This window comes from Musa acuminata, chromosome BXJ1-11 (genome assembly GCF_036884655.1).
Source record: "Musa acuminata AAA Group cultivar baxijiao chromosome BXJ1-11, Cavendish_Baxijiao_AAA, whole genome shotgun sequence".
Lineage (NCBI taxonomy): Eukaryota > Viridiplantae > Streptophyta > Magnoliopsida > Zingiberales > Musaceae > Musa > Musa acuminata.
Genome location: NC_088337.1, coordinates 6851044 through 6878467, shown reverse-complemented (window position 1 = coordinate 6878467; position 27424 = coordinate 6851044). Strand labels below are relative to the sequence as shown.

The following is a 27424-nucleotide window of genomic DNA, read 5'->3' as shown; positions in this document are numbered from 1 at the left end:
GTCATATTCTAAATTCTAGTGGTTGCATCTTTAGAACAACGTTATAGTCTCATCAATTCTACTAAACCGATGTTGTACTTGCTACTAAAATATATGACGTTCAGATTCTATTGAACCGCATAACCAATGATAAAGAGAAATGTATTTGTCAGCATGATTATTAGCCCAGTCAGTGCATGGGCTAATCATTGCAAACAAAAATATTTGTCTTAGCTTGTCTATGGTGACTGATTGTAACTTCAGTCGGTGCGAGTAAAAGTGCTGCGGAGCATCAAGTTGAACTCCAAAGTCACTCGGTTGTCCAAAACATCGTAACACAATTGGATTCAGAATAACTATCCGTTTCAAGAACTTTACAACAATTAATAGACAAACTTCGTTGGACCCAAATAAGGTCAATGAAAGAGCGTCAAAGCAGTGCCGAGCATAGTCACATGGCACGATAGCCATATAAATTTCATTATTACTATAGATGAGCTGCCAAAGGAAAACCTCTCTCTCTCTCTCTCTCTCTCTCTCTCTCTCTGTCCAGAAGTGGAGATGGTTTTGGCTATTGTAATGGTGATGAGTGACGATGGATAAAGAGAAAAGGAATATAAATAGTGGTAATGTTATGACAACCCAGAGAGAAAAAAGAAATGAAATCAGCTTCTTGAAGCTTGCTGAATCATGACATTTCTTTTTGTGTTCAGGTTTATATGGGTTTAGATGGATGATGGTAGAAGTCTTAACGATGGAAATAATCAAGAAGTTTTTTTTGGGTGGGGTGGAGAAGAAAAATACAGATCTTTCATGCAAAAACGAGCAGCAGAATACACTTACGATGGAGAATTGAACAGAAAAGCATGAATGAGTAAATTTGGCTAAGCTAAGCCCTATCAACTGTGATGCGCAGAATACACTTTCAGCAAGCTAATATTGTATTCCTTGCACTGCAGGAGATCAACAAAAAAGAATGTGAAGTTCTTGAATGATCTTTATATACCATGAGACAAACAAGAAACATCATTTGTAAAAGATAACAAATATGTGGTACGATGATCACATATAACTCAAAATTGACAAAAGCCAATGATTCTATTACCCATGAATGCATAGCCAATAATAACAGAAGAATAGCTTTGTCAAACCTGGCAATATATCGGTAGACCTGTCCTCTTTGAAACTCTTTTACCACAATCCTATTGGTGGAACATAAGATGCTTCGATTAGTAAACTGCTACTGCATGCACAAAACAGACTTTCAACGAGCATGATAGGTGAGACTTACTAAATGTTCAAGCAACTATTAGCATCTTGATCTTGTTGACTGACTGTGAGAGTATGACGAAGACAAAACCTGCACAGAAATGTTTCTTGACTAAAATAAAGTATTCATGAGCTCAAACATACTGAAAATTATAAATATACAGGCTGTTTCAAGACCTGTAGGTTTTGCTAATCCTATGATTTTGCCTTCTTGCTAATGGCCACCACATGGTGGTGCTGAGAAAATCACCAATGGTAAGTAAGGGAGATAAGCGAAAAATAGAATGATGAGAGTGTAGGCATGAGAGGTCTCTCTATATGAGCAAACCTTCACTCTATATGACCCAGCATCTAAAAATTATCTTTCTTCTCTTATCGAATTACAGTGAAGTCTTGTTCAAATTTCAGAATACTAGTCACTACTCGCAGGATATTCCATTAATGGGATTAGTTTCTCATCTTAAATTACAACTACCCTTGTATGCTTGTCTCATTCTGCCGACACTTTGCTTTACACTGACTTCAAAAGCAACTACTGCTATTATGTCCATTAAATATTTTTTTTTCTTTATCCACTTTATAAATCATGAAGTCGCAATGGAATTACCTGATACATCTTAGGTCCTTTTTTAAGCAGATATCCTACACTGTTCAAATTTTCCACAAATGTATCTATATCTGGAACCCGCAAACTGATTTTGTCTGCCAAGCTGTATATCTCCTGAGAAAACAAATAAAAGGTATTGTCATGAATTAAGAGAAATGAGGACCATCCACATTTTATGCAATCAAAGGATTATGCTGCTTACAGAAATTGAGAAGCAATCTTTTTGCTGCAACTCGGACTGTTTGTGAAGAGCACCCAGGAATCTTTTTGCCTCCTTCTGTTGACTCATCCCACCACTTCGTGCAAAATCGACAAAACCACGCTCATCAACATATTTATCATACAAGGATTCTTTCATTATCTCGACCACGTCCTGCCAACCACATGAAGTGGCATAATGATAATTTAATGAATTTCTGATAACAAAGCAATATCTGCGGCAGAACAAAAATTCTGCTACCAACTGTATCTATTTGGACACCAACAAATTGCTGCATGGTAACAGTACACTTAACCAACTTTTGATAATTAGAAACTCATGTAACATCCAGAGAAGACACAAAGAAAAGGGTGGCATAGTACATAAGACACCCGCAAAAGCAATATTTAGAAAGGGTCAATAAATGCTGTCTTAATTTACAAGCCAAGAAACCAATTCCATAACCCAAGCCCTGGCCACCTAGATTGCAAAGGAGTAATCTTCTTGTGATACCAAGGCTAGCCCTCTAATTGAGGGCCTAAAATGAACCTGTTATTGTAATTAATAATTGATGAAGACAAAGTAGAAAATTAATGCTTCCGAAGATGATTTATCTGCCTTTTTATTTCTGATAGGATATATCAAGTTTCGTGTATTCAAATGCCCTTTATAGTATGTTACTCCTTCCTGATGTCTAATCAGCCACAATTCGAAAAAGACCATAAATCGAGTTAGTTAATAACATGCATGACATGCACTGAACATAAATATAAGAGTTCACGAGGACAAACAGTTCAGAAGACTACCATTGCATCTTCAACGGTAATTTCTTCTCTGAGATCCAATCGAGCACGAGCCTCTGCAAGCCTCACTAGGCTTTCCAACTGCCTTGCAGTGATAGGTGTGCCATCAGCTGAAGTACTATTATCTCTAAGTTGCAGATAAAATTTCTGCAAAATCTCAGCTGCTGGTCTAGACATCCTTACAAAAAAGAAGAAACAAGGCTCATTGACAGCAACACACAAAAATTATCACAAGTGACACAACCTTTAACATAAATTAATTACCTAGGGGAGATGAAGTTTCTTGCATAAGCAATATACTTGCGAATAAGAGGACCAGGAAGGGGAACAAAGTCCTTGTCTTTCACCGGGTCCAGTCTCAACCTTGAACCCAATGAACCAATACGAACACCTACCTCCATGTTCTTGTCAGGTTGCATAGCTGCGTAAGCTATATTAATTTTTTTGTCACATGAACTTCAACTTTTTTAATAAACAAAAGAGAGATAGTACCTGTGCGTTGCTTCTTGGTAGAAAACAAATGCTCTGAATTCCTTGTATGAAGCTGCAATATGAGATTTAAAATCTATCAAATATCTAACAAAGATATGGATCAGCTCTCTCATATGAAAAATAGGTACATAAATTTTGATGGTAGTATATTTCATGTCATCCTTATGCTTACAAAAATGAAGAACGTTATCTGATGGTGCACATACAACAGAGCCCCACAGCAATTACAATCAGTATGGTGACTTACTGCCATTATATGGTCAGAGACACGCTTATCCAGCAGCTCATCTGGTTTGTCCAGTAAAATGAAAACCAAATCGAATCGTGAGAGGAGAGCAGCACTCATTCTTATATTTTCATTGACAGTTTTTGCCCGGCTGCAATGATTATTGATAACAAATGAAAGCTGCTCAAATAGATGACAGACCAACAATGCAATAACTTAAAATAGTAAGTTCAAGCAAATTTGAGAAGGCAAACCATTGGAAAAATAAGATACTTTTGTAGTCCTGAATTAAAAGAAACCCAAAACAATTGAAGCGATTCATGACAATACTGCAGTTTACGAAAGTGAAGATAACGATAAAGAATTTTATGAGGAAAAAGTATCAATAATATGAGAAATATGGACAATTGATTCTTGAGTAAAATTTGGACATTTTCTAGTGCATTAATGTTGCTATAATCATAGAAAAAAAGACTGCTTCCATTACATTGTCTTATTTGATCAATGTTATTGCAACTAAGGTAGAATTTCTAACGATTGTTAAAAAAACAAACACAATCTGGAACATTATATCATTTATTGACAGATAAGCTTGAAGCAATTAAATTATAACAAGTTTCTCTAACAAGATGCCATCTTTACTCAAAAGTTTACGTTTTCTTAAGGGATTTCACATATAAGCCCTGCATTGTCCCAAAATTACATAAAACTCCCATGCACCTAATCCACAAATAACTCATATTGTCTTGGAAAATACCCTTTCTTTGTAATATACTTGTACATAAATCTGAAACATAATTATGAAACAATCCTCACCCACTCAACTTGCTGCTATCCCTATGCTATACCAAATTGAGACCAGCTCCTTTTCCTGTGTTCACCACTACCACCACCTTTTCTTTCACTTAAACTCATCACATTGTCGCCATCACAGCCACCGCCACCATCTCCTCCTCCTCCCCTCCCCCCCCCGCCTTCTCCATCATTCACATTCATGGCGTCATTGCTCCATTTTGAAACCATGATTATTGCCATGTCACAAACTGCACCTACCACGTTACCTTCCTCACCATGCTCCACCCAGCTCCACCCATTTGTCACTCCACAGCACTGTGGTTTTATGGTTTGTCCATCCTTGTCAATCACAACCACAGTCCCCAAATTCAGCACCATTGCCATCACTATCTTTGTCATTATTGGCCTCTTATCCTCAAGAACTACCACTATCAAGAACAATATAGAGGCGAAGGTTAAGAGCAAAAGAGACAGACAAGGGTAGTTCAAGTACTTGAGTTCCAAATCTAAATATAGCATACAAAACAAAGAGATATTCAAGATATAATTATGTAAAAGTCATGTTGAGTTCCAGATATAAATAAAGAGGGGATTTTCTATGATTTCACAGCAAAATGAGTGTTATACATGAAAAACCCTTCTATAATTTAAACCCCAGGACGTCTATGAATAAACAAAAACAAAACCTACAATCATCAAAAGATCCAGAAGAATTGGTTATACAACTTAATTTATCCCTTACAACAAAACACTACTTTTTTCTCACATCCAGTGTGCTGTCGTCATAACATGTATCCCTAGGTCTTTCCTGAAAATATATTCCATCAACATTATGCCTTAATTTAATTTTCCTTTCGAAAATCAAATTTTGGTCTGAGCATATTCACACTTGTCCACGGGCAACCAGAAACATTAACAGTGATATCATTCTCTTCTTTTCCATTTGAAAGGAACAGTAGACTTCATAATGAAGAGTTTCTGTAGCTAGGAAATCGTAGGACACTATTCTTAGTAACTAACATTTCCTTTGACTTGCGTAACTAGAATAAGAGAAGTTTCATTTGAGCATTAGATAGAAGCTCACACATGATATATCACTATTGAGGCACATGAATGAAATTTCCTAGGACAATAATCTAAAAGGTCTGAAGAAGCAACTGGGAGAAACTTGCTTATAATGACCGCCAACAGGATTTGCTGCTGCTAAAACAGAGGTACGAGCTGACAAACTTGCCACCAATCCAGCCTTTGCAACAGAGACACATTGTTGTTCCATGGCTTCCAGTAAAGCCTAAGAAACTGAATTCAATTAGGATTTCCAAATTCTTCATAAGCCCAACGATGAAGGCACCTTTTCATGGATCATCATATAACTATCATCGTACCTGATGTTCCGCAGACATTTTATCAAACTCATCAATACAGCATAACCCACGATCAGCAAGAACCATGGCACCTGTGGTAGACCCATCAATGCTAATCATCAAGATATATAGTATACAACATATGAATACAAGTGCACATGCACCTGCATATATGACAGCTGCCTTTTGTAATGATTACTTAAACTGAAGGTTATATTAAAAGAAGGCTGGAAATGTAGTTTTCTTGCAGCCTCACAGAGATATTAATGACAAATGGAACATGGAAATAGATATATAAAAGTTAACACCGAAAATATGCCAAAAGTTCATGTATACCAGCCTCAAATGCATAATCACTTGTCATAGGATCTTTAACGACAGCAACAGTTAGGCCAGCATTAGTAGTTGCATTGCCACAAACATAGATGCCTCGAGGGGAAACTGCTGCTGCTGCTTGCAGGAGTTGGCTCTTACCTAATCCAGGATCACCTACAACAAAGATGATAAAGCCTATATAAACAAGTGTTTTATGCCAAAATACAATGATAAATCCACAAGCTGCAAATTAGCAGTAAATTTACAAAACAGACAAGCCAGAAAGAATTCAGTAAACAAAGTGTAGATTGCAATTACCAACAATAATGACATGAATATCTCCTCGAACTGGGACCTTGTTTTGATCCACCGAATGCTTTTGCAACCCCCCAAACAGTGCAAGCACAATGCCAGCTACAGAGAGGATCAAACTTATCAACGAAAGCACAGTAATCCCTTGTAGATGCAAATTCCCACTAAATTAAATCAGAAATAAGTAATCACCAGGTATGGCCAATGGAACACATTTTCATTTTAGGACAAATTTAAAAATTTAATGCTGATAGTATAGACAAACAAGTATGATTGTACAATGACAATGATAAGGATGATGAAGCAGTAGTAAGTGTGTAATCAACAATAGCAATGGTGGCAATAATTGTACAAAGGTAATAGACCTAAAAAGGGAAGTGTCAAGTAGCATGGTAGAGGTTTTGGTCTGATAATTTTGGTGGATAGATATCTGCCAGGTCAACTCAAATCACCTGCTTCTTTATAATTGACAATATACTTGCCTCATACTGAGCAGCTTTCTGTCATAACATTTATTTAGTTGTGGCAAAGAGTAATGACTGTGACAATCAGACTTATTAGAAACACCTGAGGCATAAAGCTCACTGAACTAAGTTTTGGTTCTTGCATTAGATGAGGCTTATAAGCTGTACTGAGGCATACCTTGAGCATGCTTCTTAGAGCTTTTCGGATGTTCTAGCTAAGAAAGCATGCCTCTATAATTTTAGTTTAATCTTTAGTACTGTGACATTTCTTGTAATGCAAACAGTCATATTAGTTTTATTGGTAAAAGATGTAAAATAATTCAGTTACTGAGAAAAGGAAACAGGGCAATAAATAAAGCATTTTTTTTCCTGCACCTGAGAAATGAGAAGACTGAACAACTGGGTTTGTTGTTGCCAATCAAAGTGACCTAGAGATGATGGTGTATTATTGGTGGTGGTTGCACTCTTTTTCAATGATGATGGAGGAAAAATGCCTGAACTGTGTGATATATTCATATTATCTGAAATTTAGATCCTGTGGAAAGGATTTCTTTTAACATGCTAAAGAAATTTTAACCAGGTTTTCTTTCTTTTGGTATCTTTCAAATAAAAATGGTATTTTCTCTTGATTTCTTTTCTTGTCTCCATGACCGCATGATCAGTTGGTCAAAAAATAAATGACAAAAAATGCATCACTGTCAAAAATAATAATAATAATAATAATAATTGGTAATGTCAATGGAAGTTAGGATAAGTAACCATTATAGAATGTAATAATCTGTCAATAAATACTGACAAAGATAAGACTTTAAAGAATCTTTTAGTAGAAAAGGTTGCATTAGAATAATTCCGCATAACAGCACATATCGTCAATGAAAATAAGCATACCTTTCACAAGTTCATGCCCATAGATAGAGGGGCAGAAAGAATGAACTATCTGACGGAATATGTCAGAACCATGCTCCTCAGAGAATTTCACAATAAATTCAAGATCTCTGGGTGAAAAAGAAAAAAAATCAAACAGCATATAAGCTCCACTTTCAGAATTAGTTACACGAACATCCTCAGTACTCTGAGATTTTGAGTTTCTAACAGAAACTGCTTCCAGATATAGATAATACAGCCCCTGATTCTTGTTTTTGGACCTTCCTGGAAAATTGCAGAAGTTCACTTTATTTCAATCTACACCAAAACATGAAGAAACAAATAATATATTGCTTCTCTTGCTTCCCAAGAGAGAAAGAAAGAAGAGTGTAATTTCCAAATTCTTAAGAAAATGAGCCACATAGCACAAGATGATATATAAAAAGTTATTATGTCACGAAATTACCATGTCATATCCAGCAAATACAATAGCAGTCATTAAGAATTTTAGGAAAACACATGAAAACAAGAATTCAGTGTTAAACACAATTTGTGTATAAATGTCACTTGGAATATGCAAAATTATGCAATAATTCATGGAACAATAAGGTTGTAGTGATGGTTTTACTTCTTGAAGTACGCAAGCAGTCCAAGCAGAAACCATCTCAACTGCACACACTAAGAATCAGAGGGCAAGATGGAAGCACCAGCCACAGAGCTGCATGTTTTTGTTCAAAGGAGAACAGTGTTGTGAGATCGATCACATAAAATTTTAGCTTAGAAGTTTCATTATTGAACTTCTACAAACTCATTGATCTCTTCTACTACACTAAGTTTCCAAATTAAATCAGTCACAAGGATCAAAAATATTACAACAGAAATCATTTTTTACAAAATGTTATAATACAAATATAATCATGTTGTTTAATAATGTTTCAACAAATTCTCTTTTAACATTTGGTTCCAATCAATCAGTTTAATTTATATCTATCACTATATCCTATATCATATGAGATGATTGCCGAGTATAATTCCAAAAGCGAAAACATGAATGGGACAGTCAATTTCTAGGAGCATAGCGGCAGGCAAATACTATACCTCCTCCAATGTCCATGTAATTATTAATTACTTTTATAATTCCAGTAACTGTTATAACATCACCAGGAATGCAAGAATCAACAAGATCCTCAGCCAATTCACACTCAACAGTTCGAGGCACCCGACCCTCTTCATGATTTTCAGATTTAAGAAGTTCCTGGACTCTGACAAGGGAAAAGATAACATCAACATTTCAGTTTGCAGCTGCATAAGATAAAACTGTAACTTCCAATTGAGAGAAAAAAGGCATACCTTATTTTCTGAAAATCTATCAGTTTTGCAGTAGATCTATTTGGCATAAAAGTTCTGCTCCTGCATCCATGGATGCTGCAAGCTACTGGAGGAGAAAACTTTCCATCAGGGAATACACGCGCAATAACAGTTCCACACTTTCCACATGCAAATTCCATCTGCAGAACCAAAGGTCTGGTTGTGCTGACCTTGACAACAGAACCACGCACTGAAACTAGCTTCCCTGTCAAACAATAATGTAAAGACCTCAATCTTTGTGCACTAAAATTATGGCTGGCCAAGGGGGAAAATAGTCAGAAACATAAAACACAACCTATATATGCAGCTTTCAAGTTCTTTAAAGTGATCATTGAATCAGGGTGGTTATATAGCCTAATGTTTATTTTCTCTGCGTCCTCCAAATGATAATTAATCTTCTTTGTTGAGAGAACCTGTTCACGGTCTAACAACTGGTGGTAAACGTATGGATAACAATATAAAAGTAGAACAAATAAAGTTAGATGATTTTATGAGACGTACCATGTGAACTGCAGCACCCATGCATGACAGAGCTTCCTTAGGTGCTTCCTCCAAAACGGCATAATATTCATCAACTCCACATGCCTTCTGGAAATGCTGCATGTCAATGGGGAGAAAGAAGTTGCCACAATCATCTTGCACCTGCTTCAAAAAAGAAAGCTGTTAATGTGGAAATTAAGGTAGAAAATTCAAAAGAGGGCATCATCCAGTTCTTTCAGTAAAGACATTAAGTTGACCACTGGGTCAAAATATGAAAGACACAACATAAATAACATAAAACAACGGATCAAAAATTGAAATCATATGCCCTGTGGTTCCCATTCTCCAAGGACTTCAATATTAGGTCAATCTCAACGCAATCTACCTGTAGCTTGCGCAGTCAATAACGCAAATACAATCATCAACGTTGGAAGCAAACCATTCAATCAGAGCCTACAACCTAACGAAACTATTTTCCTGGGGGCAAAACAAAATGACAAAGATCAATTTCTCCAACTTTTTTCAGTGGCACTAATTCCCACGCATTCCGATCCATATATTCATAGTGACAGACCTTATCTTCGGTATACGCATCCAGGACAGATTGCACTCATCATAGCTTATTTTGCTCTCGGGATAAGCATCACGACTTGAGTTCAAACTGTGTGATCTCTTACTTCTGCACCACCCGCAATTTACCACCGACTAACCTTACCCAGTAAACGAACTTCCACACCGTAGATCATTTACCATTAGAGATTAGTACTGACACCTAAGAACCCAGAGCAAGAAACCCTAAGTCAAAGAAGAAACCAGGGATAATACGATCTCAGGACCTGAGAAAGGAAAGGATCGGCCTGGGGTGTGCAGAAGAAATCAGCAAGCAACGCGACGAGCTTGACCTTGCGATCCTCCAAGGCGAACTCCACCTGCGGGAAATAGTTGGGCCAAATCCTCGACGCCGCACTCAGATCCAGGGGGCGGCCACCCGGAACGCCCCTCTCTCCGCCCTCGGCAAACATCGCGGTAGGGATCGAGAGAGAGAGAGGAGAAAAGAGGGAGCGCGAAGGGGATACAAGCTGCTTGAAATTGAGTAATTATTTATGAGGATGACACCAAGAACCCGATTACCCGGATCCGATCGGTTACAAGCAGGATCCGATTCAAACCCGAACCGTCTCAAATGTAACCCGCTTGAGGTTTCGGGTCCGGATCTAATTTCTTCTGTGGGGACTGACTAAGAATTATTTATAAGCAGCATGACAATAGCAAATGCTTATCCTTGAAAATGTTTTTTAACAAAAAATTAAAACATTAATTTCAGAAATCCTATTTATACACACAATCCCTGTAGATGATATAAGTAAAAAAGTGCTAATGATATTAGAGTCATAATATGTTCTTAAGTGCCAATATGTGTTGAGAAATATCAGTCAAGTATTAGTGAAAGATTTTTTTTTGTTATATATATCCGAGAATTAACTGATTTTATTTATTTTATTGGACTTCTAAGATCAAAACTTTTCATCTTTATTTTTTTTGTAAATAATTTTTATTGATCCTTATAATATTTTTATTATCCACAAACGGATTAAGATATTAACAATATCCACTAATTTGTAGGTTTTGATCGCTCTCGAAGGCCAACTTAGAGAGAGGGCCAAAGTCCCAAGTTACCCTTGTCTTTATGGCGATATAACGAACGTGCTCCTTTGGATTTGAACCTGTCATCGCGAAATCGTGGATACGCGTTTGGACCCGAAAAACCGATAGCCCGATTCGGTTGACACTATTGTATTGCTTTCATCTCGATTGGGTTCGGGTTAAATGAAAAGATCCATACCCGATAATTCATTTTCTATGCAATTCGGGATTGGATCGGCGACACAGCATCATCCAGTTTGTTAGAGAGAACAAAAGAATCTTCACTACCGTCCATTTCACTTTCCCTCTAAATCCTGACCGTTCGTCTGTTACTTCAAATAATTTTTTTTTAATAGAATGGGCGGTTGAGATTTAATTTAAATCGATTTCATAACCAAAAGTCTTGTATTCAAATCCTATCCACATCATATTCATAATATTAATATTAATATTAATATATATATATATATATTCAATTAATTCATATGTTGAATCAATTTGCTAGAAATTTGCAAAACCCCTATGACAGCAAAAATCTGCTGTCATAGTTTTAAGAAATACAAACTAAATTCTATAACTACTAATCTGCTCATGGTGTTAAGGAATTTACAATGCCAAGCAGCTTACTAAATATTTAACGAAATGTTCTAATGCATAAATCTCCTATAAAAATATAGACGTGGCAAGTAGAAATGCCAATGAAGAATAATTAAAAATTATATTATTGAAGCGATTAAAAACCCAAAAAAAAATGGAGACAAGTCTCACTGAGCTCGCTGGCGCAAGGGATCAGACCGGCGGCGCCGACTCCACGGACTCTGGCAGCACCGCTGGAGGCGTCGCGGAAGAGGTTGATGCCTCGCTCCCCGCGGTAGAGGAGCTAATCCCATAGCTCGCTTCGCCTCCGCCGCTGCCCTCGCCCTCGTCGTCACAGTCCTCGTCACCCGGACCGGAGACGAGCCGCGGCTCGCTTCGCGTACCGGAGGACGACGACGCCTCGGTCCCTGTGGTATACGAAACAATCCCATATCTCGCTTCGCCTCCGCCGCTGCCCTCGCCCTCGTCGTCGCGGTCACCGTCACATTGGCAGGAGACGAGGCTTGGTTCTCTTTGCGTAGTGGAGGACGTCGACGCGTCGGTCCCCATGGTACACGTCACAATCCCATAGCTCGCTTCGCCTCCGCCGATGCCCACGAGGCTTGTCTCTCTTTGCGTAGTGGAGAACGTCGACGCGTCGGTCCCCATGGTAGATGACACGATCGCATAGCTAGTTTCGCCTCCGCCAATGCCCTCGCCGTCCCGATCGTCGTCGCCATGGCCGGAAACGAGGCGAGGCTCCCCTCCTGGCGGACCGCCCCCCGAGCCGGAGAAGATCCAGGTGAGGTCGCAGACGCCGGTCTCGAGGAGGACGGTGATGGCGGAGGAGGAGAGAAAGAGGAGGAGCCAGGGGAGGAAGGCGGCGACAGCGCCAGCGATGGAGAAGACCCTGACTTCGGTGGCCGTCGTGACGGCGGTGGAGAGGCGGATGAGGAAGAGACCAACAAGGGAGATCCAGAAGGAGTGGATCAGGACCTTGCTGGGGCGGAGACCGCACCGCGGCAGGTGGAGGTCGATCTCGATGCGGAGCCTCCGGGAGTGGCGCCACGAGGGGATGCGGCGGGGGTGCGGCGGGGTTGGGGAAGAGGAAGAGGCGCCGGCGGCGTCGACGTGGACCGAAGCGGGAGGTGGCTGCTCGAGGGAGGCCATTGTGGTGATCGGATCCTTCTCCAGTGACTCTGTTGGGAGTTTGTTGATGGGCGACTTGAAGGCATCGAGCGGGAGAACGAGTTTCTACGAAATCGCACCGAACTTTCAAATTAGGGTAAAAATAAGTAAATGTTTATAATTAATTAATAATCAGTTAGAATTTTGCATCTTTCCCGTTTAACGTAACAACAAATGTTTGGCCAATAACATATCATTTTTTTTAAATATATTATTTACTATATCAGGTGTGGAATCCACCCATTATTGCATCAGTGCCTAACAAAAAGAGCAGATTGGAGGGCCACTCCCTTACCCAAGTCTGTTTAAATTTAGAGTTTGTATCATATTGGGCTGCACACTTGACCGCCCTGTTACATCATCTATAAACATAGGTAATTCTGTCAACCAAAAAGACCTCAATTAATTGATATTATTTGCCGTTCTCTTTTATCGTCTCTCTAAATCACATGGTATGTTAGCATATTACTTAAATTATATGATACAGAATATATTAACGATCACACGTAAGCATCACATAAAAGTCATCGTGAAAGAAAAAGGTCTAAGTCAATCTCCTCTCATTTCCTCATATGGATAAAAATTTGTCTCCCTCTTATCGCCCACATGGGTAAAATGTAAGGGAGGGACATTGAAGATGTTACAAGTTGTCCCCTCCAAGACCAAATATAAAAGGTAATCCCAACGCGAGAACTCTTTTTTTTGAGAAAAACTAATATCAAAAAGAACCTTGGACTAGAACGTTAATAATGATTTACCTTAACATTTCAGTGCTAGAATGTTCATTCGCTAATCCTCTCAACAAATGCTCTAATGAGGAGGTCCTGCTTCTAACCTATAATATTTTTAATTAGGGAGACAACTGATATTCTTCTCACATGTGGATGCGTCCACTTTGATGTAAATGTCGGTGAGGTACTAGTATTTGTTCAATGGCCCAAGTCTCTCACTTTTAGTGATGAACTCAAGCTACCTACTCGTATCCGCTAAGATATTTCTAAATCTCATCTCTCTAGTGTAGACACTTACTAGCATGATACATGCTATCACCCCGTTCTCACCTTAGCTAACCCAACAAGTGACATCATTATCTTAGCCACGGTCGACACCTTAATTGCACTAGTATCGACACCCATCGAGATCCCCCCGACCAATGTGATGCCAACATTTTAGGATCGCCCCAGGCTTATAGAATTGCCAACCAAAGGAGAGCCCTACTCCCCAATTGTGGAGTTCAATGCACCACCGCACCTTCGTTCAGCTCTACCCAAATCTAAGACTCAATCAATGGATTCGATGGATGACTCTCTAAAGGTCCGGTTACAACAAATTGACCAACACTTAGATGAGATGTGATGGGAGTTTCAACAGTCCATAGGGAAGAGTCCAACTGATCCCACCTTAGGTCGATCCCTATTCACTTAGAACATCTAGGAGGAACCAATCCCAATAAACTTTTGCATCCTATTGCTGGAGCCCTTTAACGACAGTACCAACGATAGAGCATACTATTACTTTTAATGTCCAAATGTCATTGTATGATACTTCAGATGCATGTCATGCCTTCCCAACAACGTTAAGAGACCTGACACGAGAATGATACACTCGCTTGAAGCCACTCTTGGTCTACTCATTTGCTCAGCTTGCAAAAGAGTTCGGGATGTACTTCTTCGAGAATATACGCTCGAGGCCATTGGCAACGATGCTATTCAGACTTAGGTAAGGAGAGGAAGCGACACTTTTTAATTTTGTCACTTAATTCACTAACGAAATCTATGGCATGCAAGAAGCACGTTCGTCACTCGTGATTCGAGCCTTCATTATGGAGCTCAGGGCCTCTCGCCTTTTCTAGTCATTGGTTAAGAGGCGACAGATGATGGTACCTGAGGTCCTCCAAAGGACCAATTAATACATAGTGATGGAGGCAATGGTCTCAAATAAGCACAAGAAGATGCACAAGAGATCGCGACAAGAGTGGTTACCGTCAATCCCAACCTTAAGGTCACCACGACGAAGAAAGAAATGACCAACCCGACAAAGAATATGAGGCGAAGAAAAAATAATTGACCCAAGCTGCCTTGCTCAAGGTTAGAGTCGACTCACTTAAACATGATTAGAACCGAAGTCTTTTTACATATAATAAAAAAAAGCTCTTAAAAGACTATCAACTTACGAAGACACTGTTGAAGAGGAGGAACGAATATAAGTACTATCACTTTTATCGTGATACAAAAGAGGAATTGAAGTATTTTTAATGTAGATGACGCCTCGAAAGCTCGGCCCCCACTTCAGGGCCGCTCAACAATCACCTCAAATTTACTTTAGACACTTTTATATCTTTGAATTTGGACTACGTCCGAATGACTCTCGACGATAATTTACTGTAATATTTTGCTTAATGTTTGTTTGGGAGGATTCCTTTTTTGTTTTTACGAGACAAAAAGATACGGTCGTAAGCTTGAAGCTCGAAAGGAACGGCCACTTACGTTTCCGATCTCCAATATGTATGCCCACTTTCCTACCCAAGCGGTGATTCGAAATCGACATAGGCTTCTCCGGGACCCACCTGTGGGGTACAGACGCCATCATGTACACGACGCGAATGTACGCAGATATGCCTTTCTCACATTTGGAAAGGATAAGAACGTAAAATCGTCCATCTCCGTCCGATCAAATAGTTCGTCGATCTCATGCGTCCATTTTCTCATACACGGCAGTTGTGATCAAACGGCTCAGATCTCTCCACAGGGTATAACTGACGGCAGATATGTTCCCTGCTGTCAAACTCGGAGAGGATAAGAATGTAAAGTCGTCCATCTCCGTCCGATCGAATAGTTCGTCGATCTGAAAGCGTCCATTTTCCCTAAACGGCACTTAATCCAACGGGTCAGATCTCTTGACAGGTGGAAATAGACGGCAGCTATAGATCCGTGCATAAAGTTTCTGCGTGTTCTTCCGCTTTCCCACTCACCGCCTCGGCCCCCACCTCGCTAAAGCCCATATATAAGGGCCTAAACCCTAATGGCTTTCCACTTCTCGAATCGATCCATTTCTCATCACGTCTCGCACCCGATTGGAATTCCATGGCGAGCAACGATCCAGATCGCGAGGAGGAGGCCGTTGCCGGCGAGGACGAGGACACTGGCGCGCAGATCGCCCCCATCGTCACCCTCTCGGAAGTCGCCGTCACCACCGGCGAGGAGGAGGAGGACGCCTTGCTCGATCTGTAGTCTTTTTCTTTGTTCCTGATCGCCCTGTTGGACTCTTCGAGATCTTGAGGTTTGATTTGCTTTGCCTTCGTCCTTTTCAGGAAGGCGAAGCTGTACCGGTTCGATAAGGAGGGGAACCAGTGGAAAGAGAGGGGCACGGGGAGCGTGAAGCTTTTGAAGCACCGGGAGACGGGAAAGGTGCGGCTGGTGATGCGCCAGGCGAAAACCCTCAAGATCTGCGCCAACCATCTAGGTGGAGCTCTTGTTGGTTTCTTGGTTCTTGGTTCTCGTTTGGTTGGATCTGGAATTTCCTTGTTGCCGTCTCAGTTATTCCGTCGATCAAGATTCAGGAGCACGCGGGGAATGATAAGTCGTGCGTGTGGCATGCGTCGGATTTCGCTGATGGGGAGTTGAAGGAGGAGATGTTCTGCATTCGGTTCGGCTCAGTGGAAAGTGAGCTTTTTCATCTTCTTTTGTTCGCAAGTTGCTATTCTAACTCTATCTAACCGAAATTAATTCATTCTAATTCCTTGCTCTAGTAGTTGCTGCTTTAGTTCGATTTGCTGATACCATATCCGACACCTTTATGAGGTTTTTAAGCTTCACAGAGGCCCGATGAGATTTTGTTCATCGTGCTGTCGTCCTAACATTACCAAGACATGGTCACTGATTTATGGTTGTTCGTTTGCCTCGGTAGCGAGTTATAGAAGACTTGCTTCCGTAACGAGTCATAGAGGACTTTGCTGAAAATTTTTGAGTTGTGCTGATTTTGCTGGTTCACTAACCAGAATACCAAATTTTTTTTTAGTAGTTATACTGTAATTCTTACTGTTTGGGAGAAGAGCCTGCTTAGATCTTTTTGTTTAGATGTGAAACAAGTATAGCATAAGTTCATCCACTTTCGTCCAATTAGGGTCGGTTCTTATTATTCGTGTGCTGCAGACTCGAAAACATCATCCAATCTTAGATTTTTTTAGATCTAATATACGTGTCAAAGTTATTGTTTGTGGGTATTTTAGCTGTGTTGTTATTGCATATGCGTGATTTACCTTCTTTCCATTATTTTCTACTTGTCTATTTTTGCCTTTTTTTTTGTGTGTACGCTGAAAGAATTCTTTATGCCAGTAATCTCTAGGCTTTTTTTTAAGATCACTTGATTTTAATATTTGGAGTTGTGGTCATTGTTTTTTGTCCCCCATGTAATTGTTAGCCTAGGTTGAGCTGTCACCATAATCATGGTGGTATTTGTAAGCAAACCTACTATATGTGGTAGTAGAGTCACTGGGGTGCTTACATTGTCCTTTCAAGAAAGGGAGTTTGCTATCCATTTGCATTCTATTAGTTTTTTGAACTTGTAATTTCTACATCTTAGCTCTTTGAATGTTTATATTGAAGTTATAAGTTGTAGCAGATGGAGTTTATGTTGCATTCATCACTAAGTATCAGATATAAGTGTGGCTAATCGTCTTTGATGAATCCCACCAAATTTTTTATTCGAAAATTTAAGTATTTCATGATATAAACAAAGCAAATATGATTAGTTAGTCAATTTCTTGAATTTTGAACAAAAAAAGATGGAGTGACTTAAATTGAAACACTTATGTTTTATTAAGAGTGCAGGTTAATTTCACTTATAATGCCATGATGGACCATCAACCCACTTTTTTTATACATGCACATGATTGTATTTTATCGATCCGTTTGATGATCTCCTATGTTATTGTAGTCTGACAAATGAAATTATCTGGAAATAGAAGTTCTCTTGGTACACCTACAGTCCAAAGTTTTACTAGGAATGCACGTTAATGAGCAGGGTTCTTTTATGCTTCCATGGACATGCACCGCCAAGGGTCAAACTGAATTATTATGTGTGTGTGTGTGTGAGAGAGAGAGAGAGAGAGAGCGAGAGAGAGAGAGAGAGAGATGGTGGGTATATCCAATTATTCTGTGATAATAGTAAATGACTTTGAGTATTTAGTGTGAAATAAATACTTAACTGTGGTTGTGTTGTCATAATCCATTATTCGGTTCAGTGGACTTAGTGGCCTAATAACTCAATCTGGAATGTAGTAAAAAAAAAATGCTCGAGGCCCTAGACACCATCATTACTATTCTCAAACTTCAAAGTGGGATTAGTCGATGTACCGCATTGGTGTGATGATTAAACTCCATATTTGTTTGTTTGTTGGCCAGTCGAAGCATATGTAGAGTTTCTCCTTTTTCTTCCTTTTTTTTTTTGTAGCTATTTTCTTGGATGTGTGTGCTCATGCAATTCAACCTCGATATCTGTTTATTCTTAAATTTGTTGCAAAATTTACTTCATTAAGCATGTCGTTCTGTGTCTTTCATTCCAAACATTGGGACGTGTGTGCTTGATAGCATTTAGGCAGGAAATTAATTAGACCTGCAAGTTTTTGCACCCAGCTTCACATGACACTTATCCGGAACAAAACAAAACATTTATATTTTTCAAGATGCAGAATAAATTTTTTGTCCTCCTCTCTCTCTCTCTCTCTCTCAAGTCATATCTTCCCCTGTTACTGTAGTGGATTAAAAATAATTAATTATCACCTGTCCTCTCTTCTCTATTTATTTTCTTCCCTACTGTCCCAACTTATGTTTGACTTGTGACCTTTGGCTTTGGTCATCTGGTGCAGACTGCAAGAAGTTCATGGAGACGGTTGAAAGCATTACTGAAACTCTCGGAAAGAGCGAAGAGAAGGAGAGCGAGGATGCCTCGGCAGCTGCTGGACTATTGGAGAAATTGAGTGTTGCTGAAAGCAAAACAGAGAAAGCTTCAGAGGAAGCTCCAGCCGCTTCTGTCAAGGCAGAAGAATCATCGGAGGTGGAAAAACCCTAAGCTGAGGAATCAACTAAGTCCGAGGGGTGTTGTTGTTGTTTGATGGGAGTCGGTTCTGCTGGAAAATGTTTATCATCACTTATATCAAGTTTGGCATTGTTGTTGGAATAGTTGTATAAGTGACCGCAAGTCAAGTCAAGTCGGTCATTGTGGGTGTTGTTTATTTTGGCTTGCGGAAGCCATGGTTGGCTCCTCAAAATAGGTTTTTGAGTCTTTCTCTTTGGCAATGTTGTCTTGTTTTTATCGGTCATTATTCGAATTATGTGGTGTGTCATCTCCTCTGTTCATCTATCTTCAATTAGTTTCTCCTCGGGTAAAAGAGTACATGATGTAGACAGAAGCAATGTTATGTTAAATAAATTATAAATTTTATTTTATATTAAGTGATATTATATTAGAGGATTAATGCTAGAGGCCTAATTATGAATCGATTTGTGAAAGTTTTCATGTTATGTTAAATTAATAGAGGGAAAAAAATATGAAAGATAAAAAAGAGAGGAAGAGTCAATGTGTCACTCGTGCTTATTATATTATTGACACACATACCTTTCGTTGCACACTTGTAAAATATTATCAAGTTACAACCTTGCAACCCTCTCTACCCAGTGAGGGAAAGAATTGAATGAGAAAAACAAAAAAAAGTCTTCTCGCCTTGGCTGATTTGATTTTATTATGGCAAGTGTTCAATCTTCATTCTATAGTTTTTTTTTTTTTATCTTTGATTTTTTTCTTATTTGTAAATAATTTGTAAAGCCTTGTCTCTTTCCCATAGCATTAACCTCAATTGAGCTGTAAGCTTACAATGTGTGAATTTTAAGAATTTTAACCACCTATCTATCTGTATCCTATCTACAAGTACTTGAACAAATTCCTTTTTTTGGTTGAAAACTAGACTCTTATATCATTGTATCATTGCCTTTTTTGAATGATTTAATGTATAATTATCTATTGAAATGTTTATTTCAATTGATCCCTCGAATTCTATAAAATAAAAATAAAATGATCTAACCTATCTACGTTATTTTAATTAGTGATCCGTATAAGATTCTAAATCAAGTAATTTTTTTTCAATGAAATTTAAACTCTTATAATTTTTATTTAGTACCTATTGAATGATTTGAAATATAAATGACTATCCAAATGATTATTTCTTTTGATCTCTTGAATTATACAAAGATATGTTTTGATTTATCTATATCAAATTATCTTTTTTAAGACAACTCTAATTTACACAAGATTTATTTTATTAAAAAATAAACTCATATATTTTTTCAATGATATCTTTCTCGAATAAATTGGAGCACAATTGCTATATGAACATCATGCAATTTACCTTACAAATGTTGTAATTCTTGCATCTACCTTTCAAAACTTGATTTAAGTTATGAATCCTCTCATAATTAAAGTCATATTATCGATTAAACTCTTTTATCACTTACTTATTGATCTGGACTATAATTAAATGAATTATGAGTATGTTCAAATTATCCTTAAAAGTTTATGCTTTTGTTGTTTTACACGTGTTTTCGATATATTTTTACCCATAACATTTTTTTTTAATGTTCTCATCATAGCATCCTATTTTATAAAATATTCTGGATCCTTAGCCAAAAATAAAAAAAAAGATTGTTTTACGTTTATTAGGAACGAGTCGACACTGAGAGGATGGGGTTAGAGAAATTAGTTTAGCAGATAAAATTACATCGGTTTTGAAATTTTCGTACATTTGATGACAATCGATATCGAAAATACTAAACTTTCAAAGCATACAGAAGCGTGTAATGAGAAAATAGAGCAGTGAAGGTAGTTTACAGTTTTAAGTAAATTACTTAAAAGAAATATAAATCAAATTTTTATAATTGTTCGATCGTCGTGACCTATATCCACTCCACATATTCCTCTTCCGTCGAGGTCATCAACATCCACTAATGGTCTTCCTTCAATAAGCGAAGATCAATCACCTCTTTACAACTCTATTCTCCTTTTGACAGGTTCAGGAGAGAACATTTACAACCCCCATAATCTCCTCTCTTAAACTTCACTAATACTTAGAGTTTGAGAGGAGTTCACACAAGATTACATCAGCGTTTTCTTTCTTTTTCACTCTTAATTCTTGTGTTCTTTAACCAGGGATGAGAGGGGTATTTATAGGTCTCAAGTGGATTCAAACTTGGTGCCTAAAAGAGTCTCATCTTGGGTTTCCCAGGTTCTAGCGGTACCACCGCCTAACACCTTGCCACTGGTACCATCGCCTGACAATCTCTCGGAGATTGTGTCTGGGTGGTACCACCGCCCGACATAGTGTTAGAGACTGTGCCACCTATTGGGTCACTGTTTGGGCCTTTTCACTTGGCCCAACACAACCCAAACTTGGGCCTAGTTGGCTCCTAATTGAGTTAGTCTAATTACATTCTAAATCGACTCAATTAGACTCTAAACTAACTCGATCTAGATATAATCAAATTACAAGCGAATCCTTTGTTCTCCGACATGTCATTGATTCTTTCGGTGCTCCCTTCGGCGTATTGCCCAATCAGCATGTTGTCTTCTCACAACATCTGATCTCCTTGGTACAATGTCCGATCTTTTTGACCCGATGCTCGAATTCATGGACCGAAGTCTTCTGTCGACATATCGACCGATCATCCGGCTCGACGTCTAATCTTCTGACATGTTTGCTCCGGCCCAACGTCTGATTCCTCATACTTTAATCGATTTGCCTCTTCTGATCGAAGTTACTCCTACGTCACTCAAATACACATTAGATAAACACTATCAATTGGTTTAATCATCAAAATTAAAGATTCAATAATCTTCCCCTTTTTGATGATGATAAACAATTGATGACGGAGTTTAAACAAATTCCCGGAATTTAACCAAACTCCCCCTATCAATATGACATATTTGATAGAACTCTTGGATTCAAAAATCCAAGCAACATGTTATCAAAAAACTTATGCATAACATCATCATATTTCTCCCCCTTTGTCATCAACAAAAAGGAGAAGTACAACTATCAAGTGTTTGAGATATGCAAGTTCAAATTATTGCATAATAAATATAATCTCCAGTTTTATCATCATACAAGTTTTATAACATACAACTAGTAAATTTTTTCATCACTTTATAACATGCATAATCTTCAAATCATCATTAATTTTAAAGATGTACAAGTTTACAAATTTTGTAAGTTTACATTTTTGCTTCTTAAGATAGGCAAGATAGTAATTTTTTTGTGATGTTGAAGATAGCATGTTCTTTCTTCTCTTTTGAGAAGTGCGATTTTTTGCTTCCTTTGCAAAGCACAAGCTAGAAAAATTTTATATCATTTTACAATATGAAAACTAGCAAAATAGTAATGCACCATTTTAAAATATACAAGCTAACAAATTTTAAATTTTATAAATTTATAAATTTTGTTAGATTTGCAAGTTAGTATGTTTTGCTTCTTGAGATAGGCAAGATAGCACTTTTACTTCTCTTTTAAGATGAGCAAGCTAGCAAGTTTTGCTCCTCCTTTGTCATTGTAAAAAAGAAAGGATGATTACAATAATACAAAATTTTCCTCGTTACATCAATTTTTAAATCATTACATAAAGGATAACAATAAAAGTTTGGTGATGAGATATACTTGCATAGTAAAAATTGCTAGTCATAGGTGCCCAGCAAGCCAATCACGTGAGTGATGGCACGTGTGACTTGATACAGAATCTTTTTGCTTATTATATTATGGCGTATATCACTTTATAACTATTGCATAAATGCATATATATTGTGATGTCCTTGGATTTGTGCAATGGGAATCGGATCGTGATGAGATCACGATAATGAGATCGATTCACCTTTAAATACATATCCTAAATAATCCCGGTCATAGGTTACTCGAGAGGGACATCGTGATAACCGGATAGACTGGTGTGCTGTATACCCGTCCATATGATGGATGCAGCTGGTCTCATAGCTGCTCGTGTAGGGACACTAGGGATACAGTACAGGTGCTCATTGGAGAATGAGTTCACTGATTGATCCGCTTACGGAATGCTGGATGGTTGATGATGCCTTATTGTCAGACAGCGATTCCATAGTCCTAGTGGTGTATCTGGTCCTTAGACTTGAGACACCAAGGATGTCCTGTATGAGTGCTCCACTCTTTGATACCAGACTTATAGGTTTGACTGTTCTCAGATCTAGTACAGCTGGTCATTGGGAGTGGTAGTCGACCTTACGAGGGCTATTGAGTGTCGACAGAGGATCATCCACTCTCGGCGTCATGAGAGGAATATCCTATGTGTTCTTGCTCAGACAAATCCCTGGCCAGGGTCATTCGGGTTGAGAGAGAAAGAGTTCTCCGGGAGAATCCGATTAGAGCGAGACTCGAGTAGAAACCGTATGGGTCTGACAGCACCATGCTCGATATACGGTCTCTGGGATATTAGATGGATGAGGGACTATAGGTACATGGTAACTGAGGACAGACAGGTCCAATGGATTGGATTCCCCTGTATCGTCTGGGGACTACGGCGTAGTGGCCTAGTACTTCCGTAGTCGATGAGTCGAGTGAATTATTACAGAGATAATAATTCACTAAGTTAGAAGGAGTTCTGACAGGTATGACTCACGGCCAGCTCGATATTGGGCCTAGAGGGTCACACACATATGGTAGGCATTGCGATGAGTAGAGGTTCGGATATGAGATATCAGACGGAGCCCTTGTCTTATTGGATGCAGATCCAATACCCACTAGGGAAAGGACCCATTAGGGTTTTGACACGGGATCTCTATAAATAGGAGGGATTCACAGCCTCATAGGCTAGAGTCTTTGCTTGCCCTTCCTATTCTCCTCTCCCTCTCCACCTCAGAGTAGGCCTGGAGTTTTGAGGAGCGTCGTCGCAACCCTGCTGTGTGGATCACCGCTAGAGAGGAGGACGCTTGACCTCCTTCACCCTCTCCTAAGGATCTGCAAGGAAACAGGGATATACGATCTCCCTAGGTAACACAATCTCTATACGCAGTTTTGTGTTTTTGCGGATTTTTGCGCACCAATCTTCGCACGACGACGAACATCTTTTTGGGAATCGGGGATTTTTGTTTTCTTGTTCTTCCGCTGCGCATATGATGTCGCCCCCCATGATTTCCCAACAGTGGTATCAGAGCCAGGTTGTTCGTGCGAATGATTGGTTTTGAACTGCGTGTATTGTGTTTAGGAAGAAAATTGACGTCAAAATCGTTGACGCAAAAGCGAGGAAGGGTAGCAACAGTTGCTACCCTCGATCTGCATGCCTGCAGCCACCTGCAGCGGCAGCCGCAGTCGCAGCCAGGCAGCACAGCGCCGGCGCATGCGCAAGCGCTGTGCCTGCAGCAGCCGGCCGGCGGCCTGCTTGAAGCAGGCTTCGGCCGGCGGGGCTGGCAGCGTGGGCTGAGGCACCGCAGGGCAGAGCCGCGGGCAGAGGCGCCGCGGGGCAGCAGCGCGGGCTGAGGCACCGCAGGGCAGCGGCGCCTGTGGCCGCTGCTCCCACGGGCAAAAACCCCGCAGGGGCGGCCGCCAGCGAGGCAGCACCGCCTGCGGGCGCTGCCTCGCCGGCAGAACTGCCCGCGGAGGTGGCGACGCCCGCAGGCGAGGGCAGCGCCCCGCCCCTCGCCGCACAGGCCGCCGCCGGCAGGGTGGCGGCGGCGGCAGCAGCGAAAAGGGGAAAGGGCATTAGGGTTTTCTGGGAAAAAGACAGTTTTGCCCCTCGGAATTTGAGAAATTCCAGTTTCTGTCTTTTGTCCAAATTACGAAAATACCCTTAGGAATTGAGAAATTCCCTACATGTCCCTGATTTCAGAAAAATATTAATTAATTAAAAGGTTTAGTTGATTATTATTTTTTATTATTATCTAGTAGTCCTACATGATGATGATTATTTATACATGTGATGTATGATGTGTGGACGGATGATCATGGACCGTGTGATGTGTGTACTTGTGATTATTATTATTGAGGTCTGCGAACCTCCATTATATTTCTCGTTTATTGTCGGGCCTGCGTGCCTATGATTAAGTTGTAATCACATGAGGAGGCACAGCGGGAGCGTGGATGCGACAGCGGGACCCACGAGACGGACGATCGTGATGCATGGAGATGCATCAAGATATCGACGAAACCGACGAGGACGAGATGGACGATCACAGGGCATGGAGATGCACCGTTGCACACATAGATCTTGATGTGAGTGATTAGGCCTACTGGCTCGGGCCTAATCATATTAGGTTGTGGTCCATGATCATCTGATGTGATTGCTTATACACATACTAGATAAGTATATATATTTGCATGCGATGTAGATATATATTAAATATGTATATGTGTGACATGTCATATTAGGAGACCAAATTATAGAAACATCTCTCGATAATATTAAGTCGGTAAACGTGAGGCAATTAGATTGACCCACGTGGCCTTCCATCGTTATGAGTAGGAACCGAATCCCGGTGTAGGTTGAGTTGGTCGAGTCCCTCGAGACTCACCTATATCGCGATTCGCTATCTTGCTTACGACATAGAGATGTCACCGGTGACCTGAGGGCATGATATGCTTGGTCGAGTCCCTCGAGGGTATATCATCAAATCAGACTCATCTTGTAACGAAGGTGTTGACTTAACCGAGCATCATGGTTGGTCGAGTCCCTCGAGGCCATGGTGATTCGGAGGCCGAACAGGACGGGAATCACAAGGAGTTGTGATCGGCAAGAGTTGTCTACCTTTTAGGCTTAGTGTGATTGGTCGAGTCCCTCGAGGTTACACTAAGACGCTGATTGGATCCTGATCCCCACTAGAAGTCTGCCGGAGACTTCCGTTTCACGTGCTGAGGGTGTCGCGTGACTCGTTAGTAAAATAGTGGGAGCATATTAAGATAGAAGTCCATATCTTGATAGTTTATTTCTTGCAAAATCTGCATGTTATTCATTTTTGCTACATCTTTATTTTCAGAAAATGTCGCTTTCAAATCCCTTACGTGGCATACTTGATGTCAACCGCCTCACTGGTCCAAATTATACGGATTGGCTCCGTAACTTGAGAATTGTTCTCACAGCGGAGAAAATCGTGTACGTCCTTGATACAGTGATGCCTACGCCCGAAGAAGGGGCAAGCGAGGATGAGATCGCTCGCTACGTGAAGTACATTGATGACTCCACTCTTGCTCAGTGCTATATGTTGGGCTCTATGACTCCAGAGTTACAAAGACAACATGAAAAGATGGATGCCAGATCCATTCTCCTACATGTCCGTAAATTGTTTGAGGAACAGGGAAGGACTCAACGATATGAGATATCCAAGAGCCTTTTCCGCGCTAGGATGACTGAGGGGACACCGGTTCAGAACCATGTCCTAAAGATGATTGAGTGGATAGAGAAACTCACAGGTCTAGGAATGGTCCTAGAGGATAACTTGTGTGTGGACATTGTGCTTCAGTCCCTACCAGATTCCTTTTCACAGTTCATAATGAATTTTAATATGAACAAGCTTGAGGTGACTCTCCCAGAGCTCCTCAATATGTTGAGGGAGGCAGAGAGTACTATTAAGAAAGAGAAGCCAGTTCTCTACACTGGTGAGACCAGAAAGAAAAGGAAAGCAGAAAGGTCCCTTAAGAAGGGAAAGGGCAAGGGCAAACAAGGTAAAGCAAAGGTTGCTAAGAAAGACCCAACAAAGGACAAAGGCCAGTGCTTCCACTGTGGTAAAGATGGGCACTGGAAGAGAAACTGCAAAGAGTACCTTGCAGAAAGGGCGAAACAAAAGCTTGATGAAGCTTCAGGTACATTCATGATCAGTCTCCATTTGTCAGACTCTTATGATAACACATGGGTATTAGATACCGGTAGTGCTTATCATATATGCAATTCATTGCAGGTTCTGGCAAGGCCTAGGAGATTAGAGAGAGGCGAGATGGAATGGGTAATGGAGCAAAAGTTGCTGTATTAGCTGTTGGCGAGGTCGCTCTACATCTGCCTAGTGGAGCTTTTATTGCATTAGATGCATGTTATTTTGTTCCTTCTATTATCAAAAACATTATTTCCATTTCATGTTTAACAGTTAGTGGATATAAATTTGTTTTTGAGAACAATGGTCGTTCGATATTATTAGATGATAAGATCATCACGAAAGGAACATTGCATAATGGTTTATTTATGTTAGACACCACTCCACATATCATGAATGTAAATGTGTCTAAGAGGAAACGAGATGAGGTGAACAGTGCATACCCGTGGCATTGTAGGCTAGGTTACATCCATGAAAGAAGGATTCAAAAGTTACTAAATGATGGATATCTAGATCCATTCGACTATATGTCTTATGCAACTTGTGAGCCTTGCATTCGTGGAAAATTGACCAACTCTCCATTTAGTGGAACTAGAGAGAGAGCCACTGAGTT

The 27424-nt window shown here is 39.8% G+C and overlaps 2 protein-coding genes across 4 annotated transcripts; one reads left to right on the top strand and one right to left on the bottom strand.

Moving 5' to 3' along the window:
• Positions 1 to 434: 434 nt before the first annotated feature.
• On the bottom strand, positions 435 to 10593 carry LOC103970950 (probable DNA helicase MCM8). Of its 3 annotated transcripts, XR_010481116.1 has the most exons (19): positions 10374 to 10593; positions 9559 to 9699; positions 9353 to 9470; positions 9040 to 9262; positions 8788 to 8951; positions 7714 to 7974; positions 6368 to 6463; positions 6071 to 6223; positions 5756 to 5826; positions 5543 to 5661; positions 3597 to 3726; positions 3350 to 3401; positions 3122 to 3278; positions 2861 to 3035; positions 2058 to 2228; positions 1856 to 1969; positions 1271 to 1339; positions 1131 to 1181; positions 435 to 932 (listed from the first exon to the last, which is right to left on the bottom strand). XR_010481116.1 is itself a non-coding variant. In XM_009384860.3 (18 exons), exons 1-17 carry the CDS (start codon positions 10557 to 10559, stop codon positions 1289 to 1291), a joined length of 2382 nt encoding a protein of 793 aa, XP_009383135.2. In that variant the 5' UTR covers positions 10560 to 10593; the 3' UTR covers positions 941 to 1181; positions 1271 to 1288. The 3 variants fall into 3 exon arrangements, 2 of the variants coding, with proteins under 2 accessions (XP_009383135.2, XP_018675908.2); XM_009384860.3 differs by lacking the exon at positions 435 to 932 and having other exon boundaries at positions 941 to 1181; XM_018820363.2 differs by lacking the exon at positions 435 to 932 and having other exon boundaries at positions 941 to 1181; positions 9353 to 9481; positions 10374 to 10511.
• A 5376-nt stretch (positions 10594 to 15969) lies between these two features.
• On the top strand, positions 15970 to 19391 carry LOC135597095 (ran-binding protein 1 homolog a-like). Its single transcript, XM_065089583.1, has 4 exons — positions 15970 to 16171; positions 16256 to 16407; positions 16482 to 16607; positions 18812 to 19391. Exons 1-4 carry the CDS (start codon positions 16029 to 16031, stop codon positions 19012 to 19014), a joined length of 624 nt encoding a protein of 207 aa, XP_064945655.1. The 5' UTR covers positions 15970 to 16028; the 3' UTR covers positions 19015 to 19391.
• The last annotated feature ends 8033 nt before the right edge of the window (positions 19392 to 27424 follow it).

Coding starts and splice junctions, on each gene's coding strand:
- LOC103970950 (XM_009384860.3), bottom strand. CDS start 10,559: ATGTTTGCCGAGGGCGGAGAGAGGGGCGTTCCGGGTGGCCGCCCCCTG. Junction 5,827..6,070: donor TGATTATGCATTTGAGGCTG/GTATACATGAAC, acceptor GGTCTACCACAG/GTGCCATGGTTCTTGCTGAT. Junction 1,970..2,057: donor AAGATTGCTTCTCAATTTCT/GTAAGCAGCATA, acceptor TTGTTTTCTCAG/GAGATATACAGCTTGGCAGA.
- LOC135597095 (XM_065089583.1), top strand. CDS start 16,029: ATGGCGAGCAACGATCCAGATCGCGAGGAGGAGGCCGTTGCCGGCGAG. Junction 16,408..16,481: donor GATCTGCGCCAACCATCTAG/GTGGAGCTCTTG, acceptor TTGCCGTCTCAG/TTATTCCGTCGATCAAGATT. Junction 16,608..18,811: donor TCGGTTCGGCTCAGTGGAAA/GTGAGCTTTTTC, acceptor CATCTGGTGCAG/ACTGCAAGAAGTTCATGGAG.